This window comes from Mauremys mutica, chromosome 9, assembly GCF_020497125.1.
Source record: "Mauremys mutica isolate MM-2020 ecotype Southern chromosome 9, ASM2049712v1, whole genome shotgun sequence".
Lineage (NCBI taxonomy): Eukaryota > Metazoa > Chordata > Testudines > Geoemydidae > Mauremys > Mauremys mutica.
Window position 1 is genome coordinate 20,510,618 of NC_059080.1, and position 24,655 is coordinate 20,535,272.

Here is a 24,655-nt window from a genome sequence, read left to right on the forward strand (position 1 = left end):
AGAATGAGTTGAGTGTGCTTTTGGTCGTTTAAAGGCCCGCTGACGCTGCCTATATTGGAGACTGGACCTGGCTGATGACAATATTCCTATGCTTATAGTCGCGTGCTGTACGCTCCATATTTGTGAAGGGAAGGGTGAAAGCTTCACTCAGGGCTGGGCTGCTGAGGCTCCGTGCCTGGAGGCTGAATTTGAACAGCCAGAGACCAGGGCTATTAGAGGGGCACAGCGCAGGACCATAAGGATCAGGAATGCCTTGAGGCAGCAATTTGAAGCTGAAAGACACTATTATTTGTTGCTAGACTTGGGAGTGCAGTGCTTGTAATGCTAGGAGGTGACTGTTATTGATGCAGATGAAAACACTGTGAAGGTTTAAGAAAATTGCCTCTTGCTTTGCAGGGTTCTGTTTGCTTTCAAATCAAAACAATTCTTTTATTAAAAAAACAACAACCAGGAGGAGGTGGGATCCCAGGGCGGTTAAAGATTCGTGTATGTCCAGGTATCATATGCAATCTTGTCCTTTGGAGTACAGTGCAGCGGGTACTGTTCTTCAGCAGGGCTAAACTGCAGAGGGACGGGTGTTGAGTGCAGTGGGTACTGGGAGTCTGCAGGACTGGACTGTGATGGGGCAGGAGTGGAATGCAGAGGGTACAGACTGAAGCCAGGGGGTTGGTAAGTGTGTTGGCGGTGTCTGGGGGGTGCATGGGAAAGAGTTTTGCGACAGCAGCTGCAGGGGATGGCGGGCGTGGAGCTGTTCGGTTTGCAGTGCTAGTAGCACCTGGAGCGTGTCCGCTTGGCGCTCCATAACATTTAAGAGCCGCTCTGTGGCTTCATTCTGGCGCACCGCGGTCTCCTTTTTGTCCTTCTCGCTGTACCACCACTCCTTCAATTCTTGTTTTTCGGCCATGGAGTGCATTGTGACTTCACGCTGAAAGTCCTCTTTAGTTTTTTGTGGCTTCTTTCTAAAACTGCACAGAAGTTCAGCCAGTGATAAAGTGGGAGGCTGGGCTCCCCAGACCATATCTGTGAAGCCAAAATGCTACATTTTACAGAAACAGTATTGTTTGCAACACACAGACCACGGATTCAGTGATTTAAAAGCACAGCTAGTATTCACATACCTGTTACTAACTGGCTGACCCCAGGCAAGCACACAGGAGCCACAAATCCCCCAAAATGGTGACTAACCACGGGGGCAGGGGAAATCAGTGTTCCAGGACCATACTGTACACTGGGCACGTGGCTCTTGGGGAGACCCACCACTGTAGGGAGGGCCTTATAATCATTACTGTCCCTACATTTTCCATAGGCTGTGTTCATTAGGGAAGATATTCTGTTGCTGAGGGTGAGCAGGGAATAAAGGGAGGGTCTTCAAGAATGCAGCTTCTGCCCTGGCCCCTATGCGGCTCGCCTGTGTGCAGTAATGGTCCTCCCTCCAGTGACGGCAGAGTAGCGCGGGAAAGATACCCTTAATGGAGAAGAAACAAAGCAGCTCTGCCAAAGAACGTGCAGCAGCGAATTAGCCAGTATCTCTATGAAAGTTTCGTGGAGATCTCTGAGGCAGATTCCTGTGACGGGAGGGAGTCAATCAACAGCCTGTTCCACCGCTCAGACTAGGCATGTGGTGGTACGCGCATCATACAGACACAAGCCTGCTTTTTGCAACCCTCCTGCCCCCAACAACTCGCTTCAGCGATTTCCAAAATCAAAGCCACTTACCAGGGGCCTCCCTCTCCTGTTTGTGCTTCGCCAAGCTCCAACTGCTGTGACTGGCTAGCCTCCTCCACGATAGAGAAGAGCTCCTGGCTATATGCATCTTTGACCTCCAAGTCGTCATCTGCCTCTGGGTCCCGCTCCACATCCTCATCCAAGATTTCCTCCTCCTGACTCGGTCCACTCTCAACTGACATGCAAGCCACTGAAGTATCCAAAATGGCCTTCGCAGTGGAGGGGGGGATTGCCACCGAGTATTGCGTCCAGCTCTTTGTAGAGCCGGCAGCTTGTGGGCACAGCACTGGAGGGGCAGTTTGCCTTCTGTGCCTTGTGGTAGGCGTTTCGCAGCTCCTTCACTTTGACCCTGCACTGCAGTGTGTCCCGGTCATGGCCCCTTTCTGTCATACATCGTGAAATCTGTCCATAGGTATCATAATTTCTATGGCGGGAGCACAGCTGGGACTGGACAGTCTCCTCTCCCCAAATGCTGATGAGGTCCAGCAGCTTGGCATTGCTCCAAGTGGGGGATTGCCTGGTGCGTGGAGCAGGCATGGTCACTTGGAAAAATGCGCTGAGACCACTGCACACGTCACCAAGCAAACAAGAAGGGGACTTTCAAAATTCCCAAAGAATTTAAGGAGTGGGGCTCTTGATTGGTCACCTGAGGACAGGGCTGTAGAGTTCAAACCAATGACCAGAGAGGCGAGAACAGGCATTGTGGGACACCTCCTGGAGGCCAATCACAGCGCTGAAACCAACCAAGATCTCTACACTGGCACCGTGGCGCTGTAGCCCCGGAGCAGAAAGCTGTACACTTCTCATCGAGGGTTTTTTTTTGTTTGTTTGTTTTTTGTTTTGTTTTTTTAAACACAGCTCTGCAACTGCGCAGTTTCTGCACACTAAGTGGCTTGGCAATGTGTACACCTCGGGAGTTACAGCGCTCAAAGCGGCTTTACTACACAGAAACTTGCCAGCGTAGACAAGGCCTCTATTAGAACAGGCTCCATGACACACTAAGAAGCAGTTCCGATTCCACACAGTAGAGGGTACATGCACATACAGGAGCATGCTAGCAGAAAACCAAGTTATGGGCAGGATTTGGGGAATATCAACAAATGGGTAAAATTCAGGCCAAAATTCCTCAACGCACTGATCTGGGACCAACCAGCCACTGAACTTTTGGCAAGATGTGGTGCCTCGACTCCATCGTCTGGTGCTGTTTAGGAAGCCAGCAATGCACACCTCCACTTATACATTCAATGCCTAGCTGAACAGCACATAGCCCCTTGATGTACCTAGATTGTGGGGCATAATTTCCCATGGAGAGCTCTCTCCTCTTTTTAAAATGTCGGTTTCAAGGGTCTCCTCTGGGAGATCACTGGGGCCCTTTCCCATGCCAAAGCAGAAAGGAGACTGAAGAGTTAGGCATAAAAGCAGCTGCTCTGAGCCTCAGCTATCTTCATTGCCCCCTCCTGTCAAGGGTTCCCACTTGGGGAGTGGTGAAGTGGAATGCTGCAGACAAGTCACCTCTTTTCACAGAAGTATGGTTTCAAACAGTTACAGGGAGTGTTTTAATTAGAACTGAAAACAAACCCATTTGAAAATTGTTTATATATAGTCAATCTCTCTCACACACACAAACAAACTGAAAATCGGTGATGCTGAAGCAGTATAATGTACCATCAAAGCCTGCTAAACATTTTTATAATGTTAATGAAATCGTGTCCTGACAGAAATCCACAGAAGTTAAAAAGCACTGAAAAAATTAATAACACTACTGTATTTTTTAAAAGCAGCATGTTGCAGACACAAAGACATTCCAACAGACTAATATGTTCTGCTTCAAAACACATTTACATTCCTGATTTTCCTTCTACTGCAGATAGCCAAAAATCCCATGCAAATTAAATTTGTGATTCCATTGTGACTGGTGATAAAAAGACAGGCTTCAGTCTCTATACAACTCCAATTTATTATGCTCCAGTGGAAGCTATTCACTTTCAGCCAAACTTGGGGTCAGGTTTGATTTTAAACATTAATTCACTTTTAGTATCTGAGGTCAATTTTTAAAAAATATGATTTTGAACCGGATTGTGACAGTACCTCAGGTTCTATCACCGCGTGTGGAGGTGCAAAGCTGTTCTGCTGACACTCTGCAAGTCAGACCAGGAGGTCTCAAATTCCAATTCAGGAGCATAAAAAAGGCTGAGAACTCTGATAGAGGAGAGATGTAGGAGCAGACCTGCAGGGAGAAACCCTAGGCATGGCCAAGTTCTAAAGAAATTCAGGCTAAGGTTTGTGTCTCCTTAAGACAAAGATAAAGAAAAGCTTCAGGAAGGGGGATAAAATTAGGATAGTAACTCACTGTGTGCAGGCAGGCTGGGGCAGGCGCAGGGAGAGCACCCTCTTCCACTACACCTGATCGTTGCCAAAAGGCAGCAATAAACTAGCACTGGATTTGTCCAAAAAAAAAAAAAAAAAAAAAAAAAAAACGCTTGCCAGAAAGTTACATGCCACCCCAGGCAAGTTTCAGCCTTACTTTGTAAAAGAGCTGGAAAGGAGTCCAATAAAAGCGATGGCTGCCCCCGAGGCTGCTGTCGTCCTGCAGCCAATCCGGTCAGTGAAGATACTCACGATAGGCGAGCAGAAGAAAATCATCCCCATGGCCAGGGCTCCAACCAGCGCTAGGGAGAGAAACAAAGGGAGATGAAGATCAGCAACTGCTTTGGAGACAATATGCCAATGACAGAGAAACCAAAGCAGTGGTGGGGAGAGGATTTTGTTGGTAGTCTCAGTAGAGTGGCCCATCTCCATTGCACAGCCAGCCAATCCTTGCACTACTCTCTCAAGAGACACAGTCTCTTCTGGCCATAGCTGAGGCATGCTAGCCTGGCATGTACACAGACCTCATTGTACCTGTTGTGTGGATAGAACAAGTAGGTGTTTGTGTGAGGGAGGCGTGCCTAGGTTTATGCTATATCCACCTCTGCTGGGTTTATGTATTCTAGTAAGGCAACCCAGATTCTGCTGCATCTATCTAGCTTGTCTTGTAGTCACTATACTGAGGTCTCCACTGCTATGATTTCTGTCTGTAAGATATTCTGGACTGGTAAGAAAAACATGTAGACCCAGAGAGATCATAAGATCTTCCTAGACTCTGACATTTATGGGCTTGATATCCTGACATCACTGCGGGTGGCTTTCCATTGCAATGTTCTTTCCTACTCCAGCAACAATATGTACCCTACATAAAACTACTGAGAGATATTAATTACAGCAAACATCAATTTTCTAAACAACATAAGCTAGTAAATTAATGACACTCAAATTACACGTCAACCAGAAACAAAAAACAGAAAAATGGCAAAACTTAAGAGAACAAGATCTGAGCCCCACCAAGAGATGTTGGCTTGGTCCAAGAGTAATAAAACAGAACACACACGGTCTGGAGCTGTGCTCGCTGACAAATCTCTTGCCAGTGTTTTGTTCCAAGGAATGCACCTTGTTTTGGACAAAGAGATGTACAGTACCTGCACAAAGCCATATTAGATGCGTGAACAAGACCATTATCACAAAACAAATCCAACGCCCCAATTCCATAGGAAAGACTTTGGTCAGGGGTATGATCCAAAGCCCACTGGAGTCAACGGGCATTTTTCCAGTGACTTAGGATGATGACCTAGGATTTAACACTGCCTGTTGGAAGGCCTTTTATTTTCCATCTTTCTTTACACAAATCTGGAGGAAACGACTATTTAAAAAAAAAAAAAAAGATTTTGCTGCTGAAAAAGATTTTGGGCCTGTCAGGCTTGATGTCTTTAAAGGTCTCTTTAAACCCATTCTTTCCTTAGAAGATACAGAAAGGCAACCTATTAAAAAAATCCTCCATCCACAAATGGTGAGGAGAACCAAACAAGAAATGCACTGCAGAATACATTAACCCTTGCATGAGGAGGTCTCCTGTCTGGAGCACAGAGTTCTGAGGAAAGAAGGAAGGGAATATAGAAACTACCACTCTGGCACAGATCAACAGCCACTGGATAATGCACATAACTGTATAATATTTACAATCCTTGGTCGGGGAAGGGGAATTTCTTTTGTCAGCTGATGATTAGCTTATGCATAAGGATTGAAAGCAGTTGGCATTTTATTCTAGGTAGTGTAAACGCAGACAGCTGCTCTTATTTATAGAATTACCTATCAAAAAAAGTATAATGGGATACAAAATTAGTCGCAAATCAGGTTGGTATTATATGTCTTAGTCCATAAAGCAACAACAAGGCTGTGAAATAAAGCACTCAGAAGAGCAAATTAATTTTAATTTAGGACACCTTATGAATATGAATTATGAGAGTCGTTATTTACATAATCACATGCTATTCTTTCTGCAGCACCCCTGCCTCGTTCAACGTTCAGGTCAGATGGTGTGCAATGAGCTAAACAGCTGTTCAAAACAGATCTAAGAAATCGTATTTTTAATTGTTGACCATGTGGTCTCCTTCCCAGTAGTCTCTACACCAACCCCTGCCTCATTCATTAGCCAACCTGTATAATAAATGAGACAGGGATCCTGCAAAATATAGAGACAATACAATATACAATTATGTAATTAGAGACAACAGTTTACACCAGCTAAGGAGATCTAGTAGCTGCACAAAGGGGCAAACTTAAGGTTGTGCGGACAACACTGGCATTTTCTGACTTCTAAGTGCTTAACTTTGTATTGTTAATATTTTAAAATGGAATTTCTTAAGTGTTTTTAAGAGAAAATAAAGAATTTCCACAACTCTGAACTGTAGTATTTGATCAACAGCCGAAGAATGATTTTTCCTGAGCACCACAGGAATTCAGTAAGTGCACAGTTTTGAGTACCTTCTATATACCCATATCTGAATGCAGGATAGTATCCATTAGCATGATAGCATGCAGCAATATAGGTCTTAAAACTACTGAAAGATCTCTTATAAATCACAGTGGTTTGCACTGGTGGAAATAAGCTTCTTTATGGCAGCTTCCAGAGTCATGTACTTCTGGGCACCAGACTCCACAGTGCAACTTTTAAGACTGTAACACTGACCACTGAACAAGAAACTTCCCCTACACAAGTGGTCCCAGTTACACTCCAAGGCAAACTTCAGCAAGTATTCAGCATGTAAGGATTTGCTTGCACCTGCAGTGAGGGCTCTGCAAATCTTTTCATCCCGGCATACAACTGAACCCAAAGTAGCACAATACAACTGATCCTTCTATAACTGAGAGCTTCCAAAAGTAACCAGGTCCCTTACAAAAAGAAAGTTAAAGATAGCGCGCCACCCCCACAACCAATCCCTTCCTCTTTCCTAAAAAGCTCGACACAAAGAGGCACTCTTGGGCCTGAGAACAGCTGGCCTTTTCAAATTAATTATAGGTTTTCAAGAACCACTTTATTCAAAACAGTGTTCTGACAATAAATTGAGATGGAGGAAAAATCCTTTAAGGGAAGAATAACTGAGGCACAGCAGGAGCTCTCTAGGACTCACTTCAGGCTGAAAATACTCCCATCTGGCACTGGAACGAAACAAAATTAAAAAGAGAGAGAGAGCAAAGGAGAGACCTCCCTCTATAGCCAATACTCTTGGCTATAAACAAGGTGCACAGTGTAATGAAAGTACTTCTAATAGGATCAGGCGGCATCATTCCAAAGAGCCATCCAAAACAACCGCAAAAAGGGTGGGGGGGGCAGAGGGGAAGAGCCAGAATGAAAAAGGCTCATTAAATTGGAGAATATATTTCCGGAAATGTTCCCTCTATTTAAGCCAAGCCAGTAAAACATTTGACGGTCCCATCATGTTTGAAGTTTGCTGAGCATTGTGGTTATTATGGGAAATGAATCTGAGAAACATGGAAATGCAAGCAGAAAACCAGGTATTTCATTTAAATAGGCCAGATTCTGATCTCAATTACTCCAGATTTATACATGCATAACCGGTATTAAAATCCTGCCCAAATTTCAGACTCACATAGGTAGTTCAAAACACACCTCAACCAGGAGAATCAGCAGCCTCAGCTTGGAAGTTCTAAAAATTGTAACTTGTGAAGGGAGGGATTGTTTAACAAAAAATTCCCCTACTCTATTACTCCACCTTAGAGAAACTGCTTATCACACGCAGTGGGGGGAAAAAATAGTGTTCTGGCATAACAGTGAGATAAAATAGGTAATAATAATAAACAACATGTTCAGGGTGCTTTTTGTTTTCAAAGTGCTTTACAAATATTAACTAGGTAATGCTTACAATGTCCCTGTGAAACAGGGAAACGTTGTTGCTATCTCAATTCCACAGACACAGAATGAGGGAGAGACTGGTTAAGTGCCTTGTCCAAGATCACAATGACACTGCTGGGAGTAGACCAGGAGAAGTTGCTGGCTCCCAATCCTGAGGCCTATTTAATGCTGGTTTGCGTTTAAACACCAAATGAGGATAGGGACAAGTGGATTAATAGTTAACTCTTATATTTTACAGTCACAGGATTGGTATCGCAGGAGCGAAGAAGTAGAGCAGAGCCCTCCATTGCGATAGGCAACAACTGAATTGAAGATGGCTACTGGGTCCAACAACCGAGGCGGTTTTGCCTTGTTAATTTCAGCAAGAGGTCAGAGGATAGTCACAGTGAAAGGTCAAAGATGATGAAAAAAATTAGTGAAAAGTGCCCAGCACATTGTTTAGTAACACATAAAACTGTTGGTATGTCACTAGACCAGCTCTTGTGCTGTGTTTGTATCTGTCCATTGTCATTACTGCATGAGCTAAAGCAGAACTGACCCTTGGAAAGCCATCTTAACTCTCCACAATGGAATTAAGCTTCTTGTGGAGTCTTAGCTGTTCTGGTCCTCTGGGTCACCGCAGCCTAGAAATGCTGATCTCTGTGGTACCAGTGCAGCACTATTAACAGGAAATTCATCCTGCACTTCAGTGGGAACTGGACTGGGATCTATTAGTCTGCTGCACGGGCCAGGATTTCACTTGGCAGCTCTCAAGAATCTTAGTGAATTTAGAACTTGATCCAACCCCCCCTGAAGTCAATAGGAGTCTTGCTTTTGACTTCAGTGGGTTTTGGATTAGGCCTTTAGTTCCTACCCCACCCCCAAAATCCATCGGGTAATATATGTAAAATAAACACAATCCTCAGGACACTAATGGAATCTTATCAACAACATACCATGCTCCAGTGGAGCATGAAGTATGTTGTACAAAAATTGGACAAAACCCAATTTAAAGCTAGATGGAATTTATTTAAGTATTGTGCAAAATCTGGACAGGAATTGGGTTAAGACTGGATCAGTCTCAAGGCCTTTCAGGCTCAAACATTTACTGGAATAAATGGTAAATGGGTTTATTTTGGAGTCAGCCTTTGGAGAGAAGAAAGGCCTGACTGGTGGGCATTCAGAATCTTCCAAGTCCAACAGACATGCTGTGAGCATCTGAAAACAAGACTGATGTTACCAAAGTGTGTGCGCGAAGGCAGTGGAGAGATCAGTGCTCTACTGACAGGCAGAACCTTGTAAGCTGTCGTGTCCCTGCAAAACCCCCTGTGTGACACGGGACACGCTTTATGGGAATACAAAGGTCATTTCAATATATGAAGAAGTTTTCATTCGTCTCTCTTGGCCTTTCAAATGCAATGGAATAGATACACGTGGACGCAAGTTCATTAAACAAAGGATCCTGACTTTCTAGTCTGATCCCCAACACTGCATGAGAACGAGGCCTAGCATGTGTTTTCCTGATGAAAATTTTCCGTCAAAATCTGCCCCCCTCCCCACCCAAAAGGATGCCTTTGCAAACAATACAAAAATTCTCTCTCTCAAAAAAAATTGAGCCAATGAAATGATCTTTTGGGGACCGACTCACATTTTTAACATGTGGGCTTGGCAATACTGCAGCTGGTAGAATCAGCAACCAACATATTGTCACGTTCTAATTGCTGGCTCTGAGTTTGATGCATCTGGTATCAAATTACATGCAATGCAAATCGCATCTATATGCTCTTACTCAACCTCCACAATAGTCTCCACCTGAGGATAACAAACCAGCAGCCACGTGGGGGGCGACTTTAACTGAAAAGAGTACCAAAGGCTGAATTATTTTCAAAGTTACCTCCCTAAAGATGCCTGCTGCTTTGTCCAAGTCTGCAGGTTAATGACTGGCAAAAATCACCTGCAGGGGGAAGAGAACAGCAGCAAGACTGTGTGGATAGCTGATTGTGTTGTGATTTGCCCTCACAGGCAGCCCCAAACTTTCTCCACAGCAGGTGGAATGTTCTTAGATTGATGCTCAGGGTGTTTGGTGGGTAAATCACAGCATGCCTATATGAGAGCTCTTCCGAATATGGAGCTGGAGAAGGAACACACGGGGATATCCTCCAACAATCTGGAGAGGGGGCAGCATTACCGAACACTGCAGTGGAAACAACCCCACCAGCAGCCCTCTGCATTTCAAACCACAGAACGGCAACGCAGCAGCCAACAGGGCATCAACAGCTTCCAAAAAGCTCCTTCCCACATCCAAGCTAATAGGAATTGAGTGGGAAATGGACCCAGTACAGGGTGCAAACAGAGCATCACCACAGAGCCAGGGGGAACGTAGACAATCTGCAGTGAGCAATTGAATGGGGTGCACAGCAGCAGGCAAGGTACAGGACAAGCAGTTCACATGCAAGCTTCCCCCCCACCCCACATGCCAGCATGACTCAATCCTGACCTGAAGTAAACACCTCACAAAGTGAGAGGTGAGCTCAGTCTCCAGGGTCCATCCATTCCTGGGATTGATGATCAAGAGGGTGGTTTCCAACAGGCTCTATATTTTTGTGTTTGAAGCGTTTGCTAACAGGAATCATGAAACCCATTCTTCTCTAGGAGACAGGGAGATGAATGTCAAGCGAAATCTGCTACAACAAAAGGCAAAGCTTGCTCCGCAGGTTAAATCTGCAGGGGATTTCTAAATCACATGATACGGAGGGCACGCTCTTTCTTCTCCATTTCTTTCTAACCATCTATTCCAAAAGGGAAAACCACTTTTAAAAAGGTGCACATCCCCCATTTTCTGACTTAATTGAATCAGGCTTTCAATAATACAACAGCTCTTGCTTCTGGGAATGGAGCTGCAACAGGCACAGGGCAAGGCTAGCAAGTTGCACAATAGAAAATTAGTCTTAAATGATTTTTCCAGGACAGGAAACAAAGGAAAAATATTGTAGTCATTTACAGACAAGAATCCAAATTCCCTCTGGTATTGAGCTCATTGTTTTCAAAGCTTTCAGAAAGACAACATTAATACTGTGCCATGGGGTACACTAAATCTAGTCTTTTTGTTCATTATAAATTAATCTCCAGGGAAACGAAGGGGAGAGACCTCCTTCTCTGACCACAGCATGGGAGTTTAACTGCTCAAGAATTGGTAGGTGATTTCAGATCCTGTCCCAAGCTTTGTCCACATGTTAGGCCTAAATAAAGATGTAGCACAAAACCAGTTACGCCAACCTGATTGAAGTCAGGCTAACAGAGGTTTCTGGGTAAACCCAGAGTGGAAAAATACTGAGAAGCAGCATTGTCTCACAAAGCCCTGGAAAGAGTGAGAAAAACCAGGGATTGCATTCCTGGCATAGTACCAGCTGTGTTATGTTAAGAACAGTGTTAGAAGAACTGATAAGAAACTCTAGTATCCCACAGTTCAGATTCTAACTCCCTGGTTGAGTTATAGGTTTGTTTAAAACTCCCCTGTATTCCTAACTTTTGGTGCTTGTTAAGATGTTATTAAATAATCTGTAGTTGTAGACAAAGTCTAGGCATGTGTGTATATTAAAAGTGTCTAGTTTCAAGTTGTTAGACAAAGGGGGGTGGGTTGCTCAAGTGAATGATGTATGACGTAATAAAACTGTCTATATAGGCTAACACTAAGCTGTAAAGGGGGGCTGGTTCTCTCTGGACACGAGCTGCTCTCTATTGATGCGTGCACTTGTCAATAAAGAGCTTTTGATCGGACCTTGCTGGTGTTGCCTGTCTCTCACTGGTCAGACAACGAACTTCGCTGTCGGGGTTAGAGTCCCTGACACACACTTGAAAGCTTGTCCTAAAATTTCCCACTTTTACCTTCATTAGTGCAGAACCACCATGTGTAGACAGGGTGGTATTAAGCAGATGCTGGCGGCTGTCAATGTTTTAGGCGCTGTGTCATGTAGACCTGCTCTCCGCAGAGTAAGAGGAGGACAGTGCTGAAAGGCCAACAATCATTTGGAATTATGCCTACACTGGTGCGCTTGTCATTGCTGCTCCTGATGTAGTCAAACTGCGACAGCAACAAATATTAGGGAAAAGAAACTACTGTAGACACAGGTTTCAGTATATGAAGTTATCTGTACTTTAATGTATAAAGGAAAGCTGGCAGTTCAAGGCACTGGTAATGAGATCTGGATGGACCTTTTCACCTCTAGCCAGCCCCAGAAAGTCATAACTCAAAGTAGTGGCACTCTGCTGGCTGCTTGGTGGTCTCTATGAAATGAAATAGAGCAGTGGTTCTCAACCTATTTTCCATTGTGGGCCACATATGCAGCTCTTTATGTGTTATGTGGGCTGTATACACAATATACATACTACCTGCATTGCCTGCGGATGTCACATGTGCTGCAGCTGTGTGCTGATTGGGCCGCAAGTGCCCCGTGGGTTGTGAACCACTGAATTAGAGGAAATCAGTCCAGTTTCTAGCAGACATCGTCAAGCCCAACCCCACCATTTGGCACTAACTGGCCGTATGGGTTGGCAGTCTCAGTAGGGAGGTGAAAGATCAAATGGGCAATGAAGAGTGAACTCTCAGTCCTAGAGGCTCCCCACCCGTCCCCACTGCCTGTGCAGTACATGTTATGTGGCTTCCATCTCTAGGGCTGTCAATCTGGTACTAGCACTAGAAATCATAAAACCATAAAAACAGGGGGGAGGGATAGCTCAGTGGTTTGAGCATTGGCCTACTAAACCCAGCATTGTGAGTTCAATCCTTGAGGGGGCCATTTAGGGAACTGGGGTAAAAATCTGTCTGGGGATTGGTCCTGCTTTGAGCAGGGGGTTGGACTAGATGACCTTCTGAGGTCCCTTCAAACCCTAATCTTCTATGATTTAACAGTGCTCCAAACATAGCCCTAATCAGAAGCTGCAGTTTGAAACAGCAGCACCATGTCTTGACAAGAATGGGCTTTTCCTTCCAGGGCATTCTCAATGCAGAGATGGACCTGATGTACAAAGCCTGGGTCTGAAAGGACCCTGAAAGCTTAGATTGATCTCTTTGCACCCCATGGTAACAAAGCCCAGCATGTATGAGATAACAAGACAGAGAATATCATAATTCCACTATGTAACTCCGTTACGCCCACACCTTGAATAACGTATGTAGTTTTGATTGCCCCATCTCAACAGTGATATATCAAACTGGGAAAAGTACCAAAGGCAACAAAAATGATTAAGGATATGGAACAGCTTCCGTATGAGGAGAGATTAAAAAGACTGGGAATGTTCATCTAAGAAAAGAGACAATTATGGCGGGATGTGATAGAGATCTATAAGATCCTGAATTATGTCAAGGAAGTGAATAAGGAAGTATTATTTAAGTCCTTCACAGAACACATGAGCCCAGGGGTCATTCACAGAAATTAAAAGACAGCAAGTTTAAAACAAATATAAGGAAGTATTTCTTCACACAATGGCCAGTCAACCTGCAGAACTCATTGCCAGGGGATGTTGTGAAGGCCAAAAGTGTAACTGGGTTTGAAAAGAATCAGATAAATTCATAGTGGATAGGTCTATCAATGGCTATTAGCCAAGATGGTCAGGGATGCAACCCTATGCTCTGAGTGTCCCTCAACCTCCAACTGCCAGAAGCTGGGACTGGATGACAGGGGACCCATCATTTGATAACTGCCTGTTCTGCTCATTCCCTCTGAAGCATCTGGCACCAGACACTGTCAAAAGACAGGATACTGGGATAGATGGACCATTGGTCTGACCCCAGTATTGCCATTCTTGTGTGTTTTCTATTTGGACCTGATGTGCAAAGCTTGGGTCTGCATTCAAACTTCTTCCAGGTTCAGAAGTGCTCAGATCTGAAGTTTTGGTGTGGATCCATTTTTAACTCAGTGTGACTGACCACATCTGTTTCTCTCCTCATAGCGGAGGGCAAGGGGGAGGGAGAAGGGGGAGAGAGAGAGAGAGATGGACGACAGAGACAGAGACAGACACACACACACACACTCTCTCTCTCTCTCTCACTCTCTCTCTGCTGGAGAACTACCAGAATCCTTGCTGACACTGTATGGTAGCTTGTGGCCTTGCTGGAACAGATGGATACAATCAAATCTGAAGGGCCAGTAGGAAAAGGGAGGAAATGAAGGAATGCTGGTATTTTACACCTGAAACCTGAATGCCCTACCTATGGCACAGATTGCAAGTGCAATAAAGAAACAATTTGGACAATATGGTCAGGGGAAAAAACATGCAAGCTACACAAACTCAGAAGGTGTTATACTAGCCATGTTCACATGACCACTGACCCAGTGACTGCAACCAGAAATATATCTGGCAAAAAATGAGCATGGCTAAACGGCTTCCTGGGTGCAATGCCCATCTGGTCATCCTATGCTATCATCGGAGACTGCATTGTATCATCACCTCCCAGCTAGTAATGATGGTCATCTCCTGAGCCCAACACTTGTATGCCCATCACACATTGTTTTATTCTGCTGACCTCTGCATTTTAGCAGTGGGTGTTGTGGTACTTCTGCAGTTGTTAAAATTCCCTTCTTTGTACAACAGTAGATCATCCCCTCCCTTGTTGTGTATTGAAGGGCTTCTGTATTTACTAGGCATGGGTGGTGGAATAGCTGTATGTCATTTCCCCCTCTCCCCACCAAATATTCCCTGTGCACTTTTAAGGGTTAAAGGTGGATGAACAGGCCTCCCATACTTGGGCCCTTTTAAAATAATTTCTCAACAGAAATCAAGAAGGCAGCACACCCAGACTATTCTAATACTGAATCAGCTAACAGTGTGACACAGCAAGTGGCACCATTATAACTGGAGTCTCTGAACGTATTCCCTCAATAGATGGTCTCACCTATCTAAAGTACTTCCATGGCCTCATTACTGTAATATCTAAGCGCAGTCTTTAATGTATTCATCCTCATGTGAGGTAGGGCAGTGGTATTTTTTGAGGCATAGAGAGACCAAGTGACCTGCCCAAAGTTACACAGGAAGTCTGTAGCAGAGCTGGGAACTGAACTTGAGTCTCCGAAGTCCCAGCCTAGAACCCCAACCATAAAGCCCCCCATCCCTCCTCTCCTATTTGCATATTCCTGTCCCATCCCAGTGTTCTGGGAAGATAGAGCAGCCTTCATCATTGCCACTTAGCAGCTACACACATGGCTTAAAAGTGGATCTTTCAAAGACCCCACTGCATTTCTAATCACATTCCAGCCAAACTCACTTAGCTTTCAAAACTGATGTTTTAGCCTGGCTCTCCCATGACCCTCCCCCACAGCTCCACTTGAATACCATTAAAAACCATATCTCCCAGCAATTACACAGTGCACATGATGAAGTCTAACCACTGGTACGTTCCTGCACTTACCTAAGCCATGTACTTTTCCTCTGGAGATATTAGCCAGCTCTTATGCTGGAGTTTAAACACAGGGAACTCTAAGGAAGAAAGATGGATCTCCAGCAACTTATTAATTATATCTTTATAGAGATCAGGGCACAAAGTGGGCCTGGGATCTCATACAACTTGGCACTTCTGGACTAGAGAATGAGGCATCAAAATTCATGAACCATAAAATGCCTTTGTTTAGCTAACAACTGTCAAACTAAACACCATCAGCATTAGACTTCTAATCGTTATTTCATCTGGTTCCCCTTAAAAAAAAATAGCAAGGTTATTGCAGTACTGTGATGTTCTTCAGCCTGTCATCTGCCTTCCCAGAAAGCAAAAGATGAAGAGCTCTTAGGGCTCAATGGAAAGCCTGCTGCAGTGGGAGCTGATCCAGGCTCTTTAGGGGGAGCGTTCACAATTAGTAAGGGAAGCTCCAAGTCCCACCCTGAGGAAGTTCCCATTGTTATTTAATGCCCAAAGGGAATGTTAATTTGCTTAGCTGTCAACTGAAGCTAGATACCCGGCTTCCCCAAGCATACTAAGCAAAGGAGGTCCCATTGCATGGTTTTCCACGAAGAGAGGCATACTGATACTCTCGGATGTGAGAAGGGGATGGCAAACCTGCAAGAGGCACACAGTCCATCTGGTTCTGACAACATGCCACAGGTGGCAGCTTAAAGCCAGGCATTGATTCATTGCTTAGTGTGGGCGCTTGTCACTGGACAAAGAGGAAGGCACAGTCCCTATCTCCAAGGGGAACTGACAAGATAAATAATCCTATTTAACAAACAAATGCCCTTGCATGTGTCACTGGTAATATCTGCCATTTAAAACTGGCATGAACATTTACTCTGTTATTGCTGCTGGCTGATTACTTTTTACACAGACCTCCACTTGGCCAGTGAAAATGATCTGGCCAACTTCACTTTTTGATTCCCATGTACAATGCTGTCGTGTTTGGAGTTCAGCAGACAGGCATGCACACAGAGCTTATAAACACCCCACATTGTGGGTCTAAGTAATTCATCAACATCTCTTTTATTCATTAGATCTAATCCACTCACGTCCCATACAAAAGATCCCAGCCCACCATACACTGGGGTACCTCAGCATGTTACTGTTACACTGACGAGGCCTTGTAAGTACAGGAAGGAAATTTTCAACTTCGTTTCAGGCCAATAACAACAAAGTTCAGTTGCCCTGAAATTGTGACTCCCCTATCTTAAAACCAGGTCGTCTCGATGGGAAAATATGGACCAAAATTGGGGTGACCAGTTTTCAGAAACTCCTGGAAGCCGTTTATAGTGCCTCTAAGCACTATTGTAGTACAGATAATTAATGTTACGGACGGTTTACTAATCATGGATTTGATTGGAGTTTTTCTTGCAGCTTTGACTCAAATCTACGAACATCCTGTGCTGTTAGTTTGTAGCTTGTTAGTTTGTTCCTCAGCAAAAACAACAAAACAACCCTCCTTGCTGAAAGTCAGTATGAGACCAAGAAGGACTAAAGAACTATTTTCAATGTCCCATTCTTGGAGGAATTACAGCAGATTAAGGAAGAATGTGAAAGCCATAGAAGGGGTGTTAATGCACTAAAGACTTTAGCCATCACCACCACTACACAGTCCTATGAAAAACCAGAATTATTAAACTGCTTCCCAGAAACTGAAATATAGCAAGTGTCCATCACATATCCTCCAAGCACAGGACCATTTGTCTGTGTTTAACTGCTGCAGGAGCCTACGGATTTGGAACCGAGAAGCCTATATTAGTTTCAGTAATATTTCTAGACATCAAATTGCCTCCTCCCCTGATCTCTGCCACCCCCAGGATGCAGGAAATAATTAGAGATAACCCTAAATCAACTCCACAGATGTGAAAATCCCTGCACTTCCAGGCATATGAACAACCCAGATCTGGAATTTGAGGTGAAGCCCAGCTACCAAAGAGATTAAAATAAAGGGGAGCTCCCTCCCTTTTCCTGGCTTGGACAAACACTGTTCCGTCTCGACTCCCTCTTTCCTTGGCTGTAGAATGAGCTCCCCCTCCTGTTTCAGCCTACGTTAACCACTAAGTAAGGGATATCAGTGTATGTGAGAAATAATTCCCAATATTAGCAAGGCTGCGGCCTCCTTAAGTAGAGATGTAGACAACTCAGTGGTTTCATTTGGCCAGAGGCTGGTGCAGAGGTTTTTTCATATGAGGTTCTCACACACTGAATTCTTCTCTGAGTTTTAGGTTTGACCAAAGCCCCAAAGAGAAATTCAGTCCAAACCACAGTTCGTATGGTTTTCACCCAAAACTATAAATCAACCCACGTTAGTTCAAAATACTGTTCAGGCTCAAGCCTGAGCTGAATTATGACTTGGGGTGGAAACCCGAGGTACTGTCTTGCACCAAGCTAGGTTTGGTAGCTTTGGGCGGTGAGATTCTCTCTGAGCTTTAAGTAGACTCAAAAAGATCATGGAGACTGAATCCCCCTGAAATTGACCAAAACCAGTGAAGAGCAGCATGATTCCTCTGCAGAGCAAAGCCTCCTTGTTCACATGGGCTGGGTTTTCATTATGAACATTTCTGCACAGCTCTAGTATCAAGCCAACAGATCTTTGTTTGGATAGTGTGTGTTTTTTGGGGGTGGGTGGAGGTTGCACATTAAGGGACTTGACATTTCATTTTCTGTGTTTTCCTTTGGTTTCAACTTTAGCACATGAGGGGTGAACCTGCTCTGATAAAGTTACTAGACAAACCAAACAGGAGTTTGGAGTGTAAATATGTTTTCTAGCATATACATGAATTTCCATACGACTGTTAGAGCACAATCGCTCCAAAACTCAATGGCTCAAATTCACCGGGCACCACAAAATCCTCTCATTATCTAGAGCCACACATTCTAGGCTTGGGAGTCTGGAACACTTCCCACAAAAGGATGTATGCTCTTTGCAACACTGCTCTCCCACTTCTCAATCGCATCTGTTCGGTGGTGCTTGAACAGTTTGGATAGTGGGGGATATAGTGCTGAGAGACACTGAATCAAACTGTAAACTCTGTATATAAGGGAATCCACTTCAAGCCAGGGGGTGCGGGAGCACCCCTAGTTCCAGCACCCATGCATTTGTTATTTAATGGGATACAGAACTGTCCACATCTAGGCTGAATCCAGCCCACAGTGGAAGTGACAAACATTAACATGGGACCACTAATCAGTGGCCTAAATGAAAAGTGTGTTGGTGTCTCCATTTAGCTCCTGGGACCTGATTTATATAGCTCCCATTTACCTCAAACAAACGTGTGGGTGCTCGTTGCCCCTGGAAATCAGGTCCTTCATGTCCACATCACAACTCCTCCGGTTCCCCCCCCCCCCCACCTCCAACTGGGAATCTCAGCAGAGGACTAATAACGAACGAGCTATGCAGACTGAACTACTCTTTTGTCCTTAGATGTGGCTTGTCCAGAGCACAATGAGCCATGATGCTGGGACATTTCTGGTGCTGCTGCTGCCAGTATGTACCTGTCCTCATGGTAGCTAGAGGCCTTCACTTTTCAGGGCTGTTATCCTGGCACATTTCATCACCAGCCCTCACTTTAGTCCAAAAAAAACGAAATCTCCGCACACAAACGGGGTATAAAGAGTGCTGGTTAGAGCTGGACAGTGCATGGCTTCTTCACTTGCCTGTCCTGCTGAACATATCCCATCATGTCACCAGCCCTAGGCCGCATTTCTCCATGACATTTAATAAAAACACAAAAAAGTTCCACTTTAATTGGTAAAAATGCCCTTCTGCCACATGCTGAACTCAAATCCTTAATGAGCCTTTCATGTAAAATCATGTTTATTCCTGACTGAGTTTATCTTGGCACAAATACACTCTCAAATGTGCACACATTTAAAGAATTAAACTCTGCATTTAATTCTCTCTCTGCCTGTTATTTCCCACTGTTCCCAAATCCCTTTTCAAAATATACCCCCAGAGAGAATAAAATACAAGAACCACCACCTGAGTCAAGAACAGTGACAGGAATATTGTCTTTTGCAAGACACTGAGTGAAGAGTTATATACTATGTATTAGAATATGGGGAACTTCTGTTGCTCCTGATAACTAGAGATCTCAGAGAGCTTCACCACGCTTGCTGTACCTGTGTGAAGCAGATGGGGACCCGAGAGACACAAGTTTGGGCACCAGAGTTTCTCTCATGTCAGTGGCAGAACCAGGAACAGAACTCGACAGTCCAGGTTCCTGGTCCTGTGCTTTAATCACATGCTTTTTACCACTATTTTCTTTACCCATCATTTCTGATCACCCAGACATCTCCATTCTAAGCAGACTGCTCCCCCAAAGAGATTCACTCATGGAGTTACTTCCTCTCTGTGCAGACTTTGGCAACATCATCATTCACTTGCACAGTGATGGACTGACGATATCAGGAGCACTGAACTGAAACGCTGCAGAATGAATCAAGCAAGAGAATGAGGCAGATGAAAAGGGAGGAACTTCTGAGGCCAGATTTTCCAAGAGCAGCCCCTAAATTCTCCATTGCAATTTTACGGGCCCAAGTTTCTGTGAACATGAAAAATTCTTCACCCTGTTATAGGATGGCGTTGAAAACTGAAAAAATATTGATTGCTCTCAGTTAACACAGCCCCGTAGGTCTGTCATCTGCTCTGATCTGGCTCTGCCTTGTATACTGTAACATTTTGGGGACCGGACAGGACCTGATTTCCTTTGTGTCCTGCGTGGTACTAAGCACATTTCCACCACACAGTAAAATATCACTGATGATTTGTGAAATAAGGCGATTTTCTCATCAGCTTCAGGTCTCAAAGTCATCAGCAGGGTTTTATGTTTTCTCCCAAATGTTTCCAACCTCTTCCTTTTGGAAGCACACATTCTGAGCAGGAATGCCCCAAGGACGGAACGGAGCCAACGATGAACAATGCATTAGAATGACTGCTTCCACTGTGGAAGAATGATTTCTATAGCAGCTGTGATCAAAGTACCCAGATTCACCAGGGTCCTAGTAACGTAGCCTCTCTGAAGGTCTGTCTGTGGAATGGAGCTGGCATCCAACACCAGGAGAACTATGCGAGCAGAGTCTAAAGCAGAAGCTAAGGAGCAGCACATGCTCCGGGACCATGTGCGTTGTGACTGCAAAACCCACCTGCTTAAAAAGGTTCGACCCCACCTGACAAGCTCATTCTAGAATCCTATGGGGGCAGTTGTGCATATCGGCAGAGATAAATTTTGTACTATCAGCAGGATGAGAGTCAGACACCAACACATCACACAGCAGGACTGCCAGATCTAGCATATCCGACCATGGTACCTGTCGGCATGGAGCCTTATGGCTGATGCCAACCTGTCCTGCAGGAAGGGAATGGTATTTTACAGGAACTCAATGTTATTCAATGGAATGTGCCCTGAGGGCAGGAAGGACTCTGAAGTTCAGCTAGAATTTTAGGGTACGTTGACAGCAAAAAAAAAGACCCGCACCAGCAAGTCTCAGAGCCTGGGTCAGGTGACTCAGTCTCAAGGGGCTTGTGCTATGGGGTTAAAAAGAGCAGTGCAGACATTCAGGCTCCTGCTGGAGCCTGGGTCTGAAACGTGGCAAGGGAGGGGGGCCTTAGAGGCCAGGGTTCAGCCCAAGCCTGAACAGCTACACTGTTAGTTTTAGCCCCATACCTCAGGCCTGAGTCAGCTGACCCAGGCTCAGAGCCTTGTTGCCGTGGGTTTGTTTTTTGCTGTGTAGATGTACCCTTCGAAGCTTTAGGGTTGTACCTGTCCCCCTCAGAGGCCAGTGTGCTTGCTCAGCAGCAGCATGTGCCCTTTGGAGTAGCTGCCCCCGCTGCCAAAGTCAGACAGGACTTAGAGCCAACCATGCCGCAATAATAATTAACTCTGCTGCCTGACCCTATCCTTACACAACAGTCCAAGTCAGCAATAACCACAGGTGATGGCCTACTGCTTAGTTAAAGGTACAGCCTTTAAAAAGTGATGACCTGTACAGACTTCGTCATCCTTTGACAACGATTAACCTGCTATCCCTGTGCTTAATCTAAAATCTCTGTATAAACTTTGTTCAGTTGGACATGGTTTAGCTTGGCACTGATGTCTGAGTATTGCCATTCACCCTCCTCTCCATGAGGAGGGACGGGGGTCTTCCATCTCCCAGTTTGAGCCCAGAGATTCTCCTATGGTTGCTTTTGTTTGCATGGCAAATGGATGGCAGGACTCCATGGGTTAGTTAATGCATTAACTCTAGTTAATCCCAGTGTTACATTCTAGGCTCACCACCACCCTGGGAGAATTAAACTCCTACACTGCTACTGATCAGGCCAGAGGGGGCAGTGTTGAGTTACATGAGTACCCTCTCTGCAGCAACTGAATACGCTGTCTCTCAGCAGTCCCAGCCCAGGCTAGCCTATATAGCAAGAGCACTAGCATTGGAAACTGCACAGCAGTGCAATCGGCTGTCCTAAAAAGATCTAGCTCTGACTGCATGTGAGCAAGGACAACTGTGAGACAGACGAGCAGGAAACAGTGAACAACTGGGGGATTCTGGAACACATTCCACTATTTTACTGCTCCTTCCTCAGCACCATTTAGCTGTTACAAAAGCAGGGTGCTATTGAACAACAGAAATAGCAAGACTCCTCAGATTGCCTCTTCAGCACAGGGAGGAGAGGTGACCCAGAAAAACAGGAATGATGCTGCATAGAAACAACAGGGCAACACCTGATTTGTCTTCAGTCCTGGCCACATCTCTTAACTGTTCTCCAGCATCTGATATTTGATTGTTTCTTTAAACAAAAGTAAACAGCCATATCCAAAGTGCAATTGTGTAGAACTGATTATCCACATATTCCTGTCTACCTACATTGCTTAGCAATTTAAAGCTGGATGTACTATCCTATCCCTCTTCAGTTGTTGTCCTGAAGTGAGGTGTAGTGTTGCTGTGCACTGTTTAAGTGGTTAGCATTCCTCCCCAAAGGTGGCTGCATTTCAATGAAATGACGCTGCAAAGCTTAGTTAAGGTTTGCTAGACATTTTGAAAACTCCACCAGAGAGGTCCTTTGGGGCCATCTGCCTGTCCCAAGTCAGGGTAAAGGAGGAGGGTTGTGCGTGGGGCTAGCAACTCCACCCCGTAAAAAATTAACTTGCTACAGAAACGCCAACAAGAGAGATAACAGAGACTTTTAGCCTGGAAAAAGAAGGGTCTTCAACTCGAAGACGCATGACGCTGTGTGGTGAAAGCCGCGAGGAAGCCACTAAGCCGATCACCCTTCTTACAACCAGGAGGATTACCATCGGCACATGGAACGTGAGGACCATGTACGAGTCAGGAAAGACGGCGCAGGTTGCAGCAGAGATGAGGAGCAACAACCTGACCCTACTAGGCATTAGCGAGACAAGATGGACGTAAGCTGGACAGAGATGACTGTTGACAGGAGAGCTGTTGCTGTATTCAGGACATGAAGAGAGCAACGCACCCCACACACAGGGAGTAGGCTTCATGTTGTCCAAGCAGGCACAGAGAGCACTGATGGGTTGGGAGGCACATGGTGCCAGGATCATTACAGCATCCTTCAGAACTAAAATGAAGAGGATTAAGATGAATGTTGTTCAGTGCTATGCTCCAACCAATGACAGTGAAGAGGACGACAAAGACTACTTTTACAACAGACTCCAGAAAATATTAGAGACTCTCCCAGACAAAGACATCACCATCCTTATGGGAGACTTTAATGCCAAAATTGGACCTGACAACACAGGATACGAACAAGTCATGGGGACCCACGCTCTGGGAGAGATGAGTGAGAATGGAGAGAGTTTTGTGGATCTGTGTGCACTTAACAACCTGGTCATAGGAGGTAGCATCTTTCCTCACAAGCGGATCCACAAGAGTACCTGGGTATCGCCAGCAGGCACGACAGAAAACCAGATCGACCATGTCTGCATTAGCAAGAAGTTCAGAAGATCCTTACAGGACGTTAGAGTTAGAAGAGGAGCAGATGCGGCGTCCGACCATCACTTAGTGGTGGCCAGATTGAAGCTGAAGCTGAAGAAGAACTGGATAGACACGTCAGACAGAAGAGCGAAGTACAACGTCAGCCTTCTGAAGGACCATAAGACCAAAGAAGATTTTGAACTGACGCTGAAGAATAAGCTTTCAGTACTACAGGATCGGTCTGAGGAAGAGGAAGAGAATGTACTCAACAGATGGCAGAAAGTGAGAGAGACACTTAGGTCAGCATGCCAGGAAGTGCTTGGAATTAAGAAACACCAGCAGAAAGAGTGGATCACAGCAGAGACCTTGACTAAGATAGAAGACAGAAAGAAGAAGGCGGCAGCAGTCAACAACAGCAGGACTAGAGCAGCAAAGACCAAAGCTCAAAAAGAGTATGCTGAAGCCCACAGAGCAGTGAAGAGGAATATTAGGAAGGATAAGAGAGATTATGTGGATGGACTGGCAGCAGAAGCAGAGCAGGCAACATACAGCGGCAACATGAAACAGCTGTACGATACTTCCAAGCGACTGTCTGGAAAGTTCAGCAAGCCAGAACGTCCCGTTAAAGACAAGCAGGGAAAGTCTATAACAGGAATAGAACAACAGATGAACAGATGGGTGGAGCACTTCGAGGAACTCCTGAACAGACCAGCACCACCAAATCCACCAGACATCGACCCAGCCAACGAGGATCTCCCAATCAATTGCTATAAACCAACCAGAGACGAGATCAGAAAAGCCATCACCATAATGAAGAACAGGAAGGCGGCTGGACCTGACGATATCCCAGCAGAGGCCCTGAAAGTAGACCTGGATGCTTCAGTGGAAATGCTGTACCCCCTCTTTGAGAAGATATGGGAAGAAGAAGTGATTCCGGCAGACTGGAAAGAGGGATAGGAGACCTCAGCAACTGTGCCAACTACAGAGGAATCACACTCCTGTCGGTGCCAGGGAAGGTCTTCAACCGAGTCCTCTTAGAGAGAATGAAGGATGCCGTCGATCCACAGTTACGAGATGAACAGGCAGGTTTCCGGCAGAACAGATCATGCACAGACCAGACAGCAACGCTCCGCATCATAGTCGAGCAGTCTATGGAGTGGAACTCCTCGTTGTACATCAACTTTGTTGACTATGAGAAAGTGGATCGAGAGACCCTCTGGAAGCTCCTTCGGCACTATGGCATCCCAGGAAAGGTGGTCAACCTGATCAAGAACTCATACGACGGCATACACTGTAGAGTGATCCATGGAGGGCAGCTCACAAACAGTTTC

At 45.1% G+C, this 24,655-nt stretch overlaps 1 protein-coding gene across 1 annotated transcript in view; it reads right to left on the reverse strand.

The window, feature by feature from the left end:
- The window catches only part of SLC16A2 (solute carrier family 16 member 2), a 106,124-nt gene that overhangs the window by 22,932 nt on the left and 58,537 nt on the right, over positions 1–24,655 (reverse strand). The window contains exon 2 of the mRNA XM_045031622.1: positions 4,250–4,394. Within this exon, the coding sequence (XP_044887557.1) occupies positions 4,250–4,394 (145 nt within the window). The remainder of the gene's footprint in view (positions 1–4,249; positions 4,395–24,655) is intronic.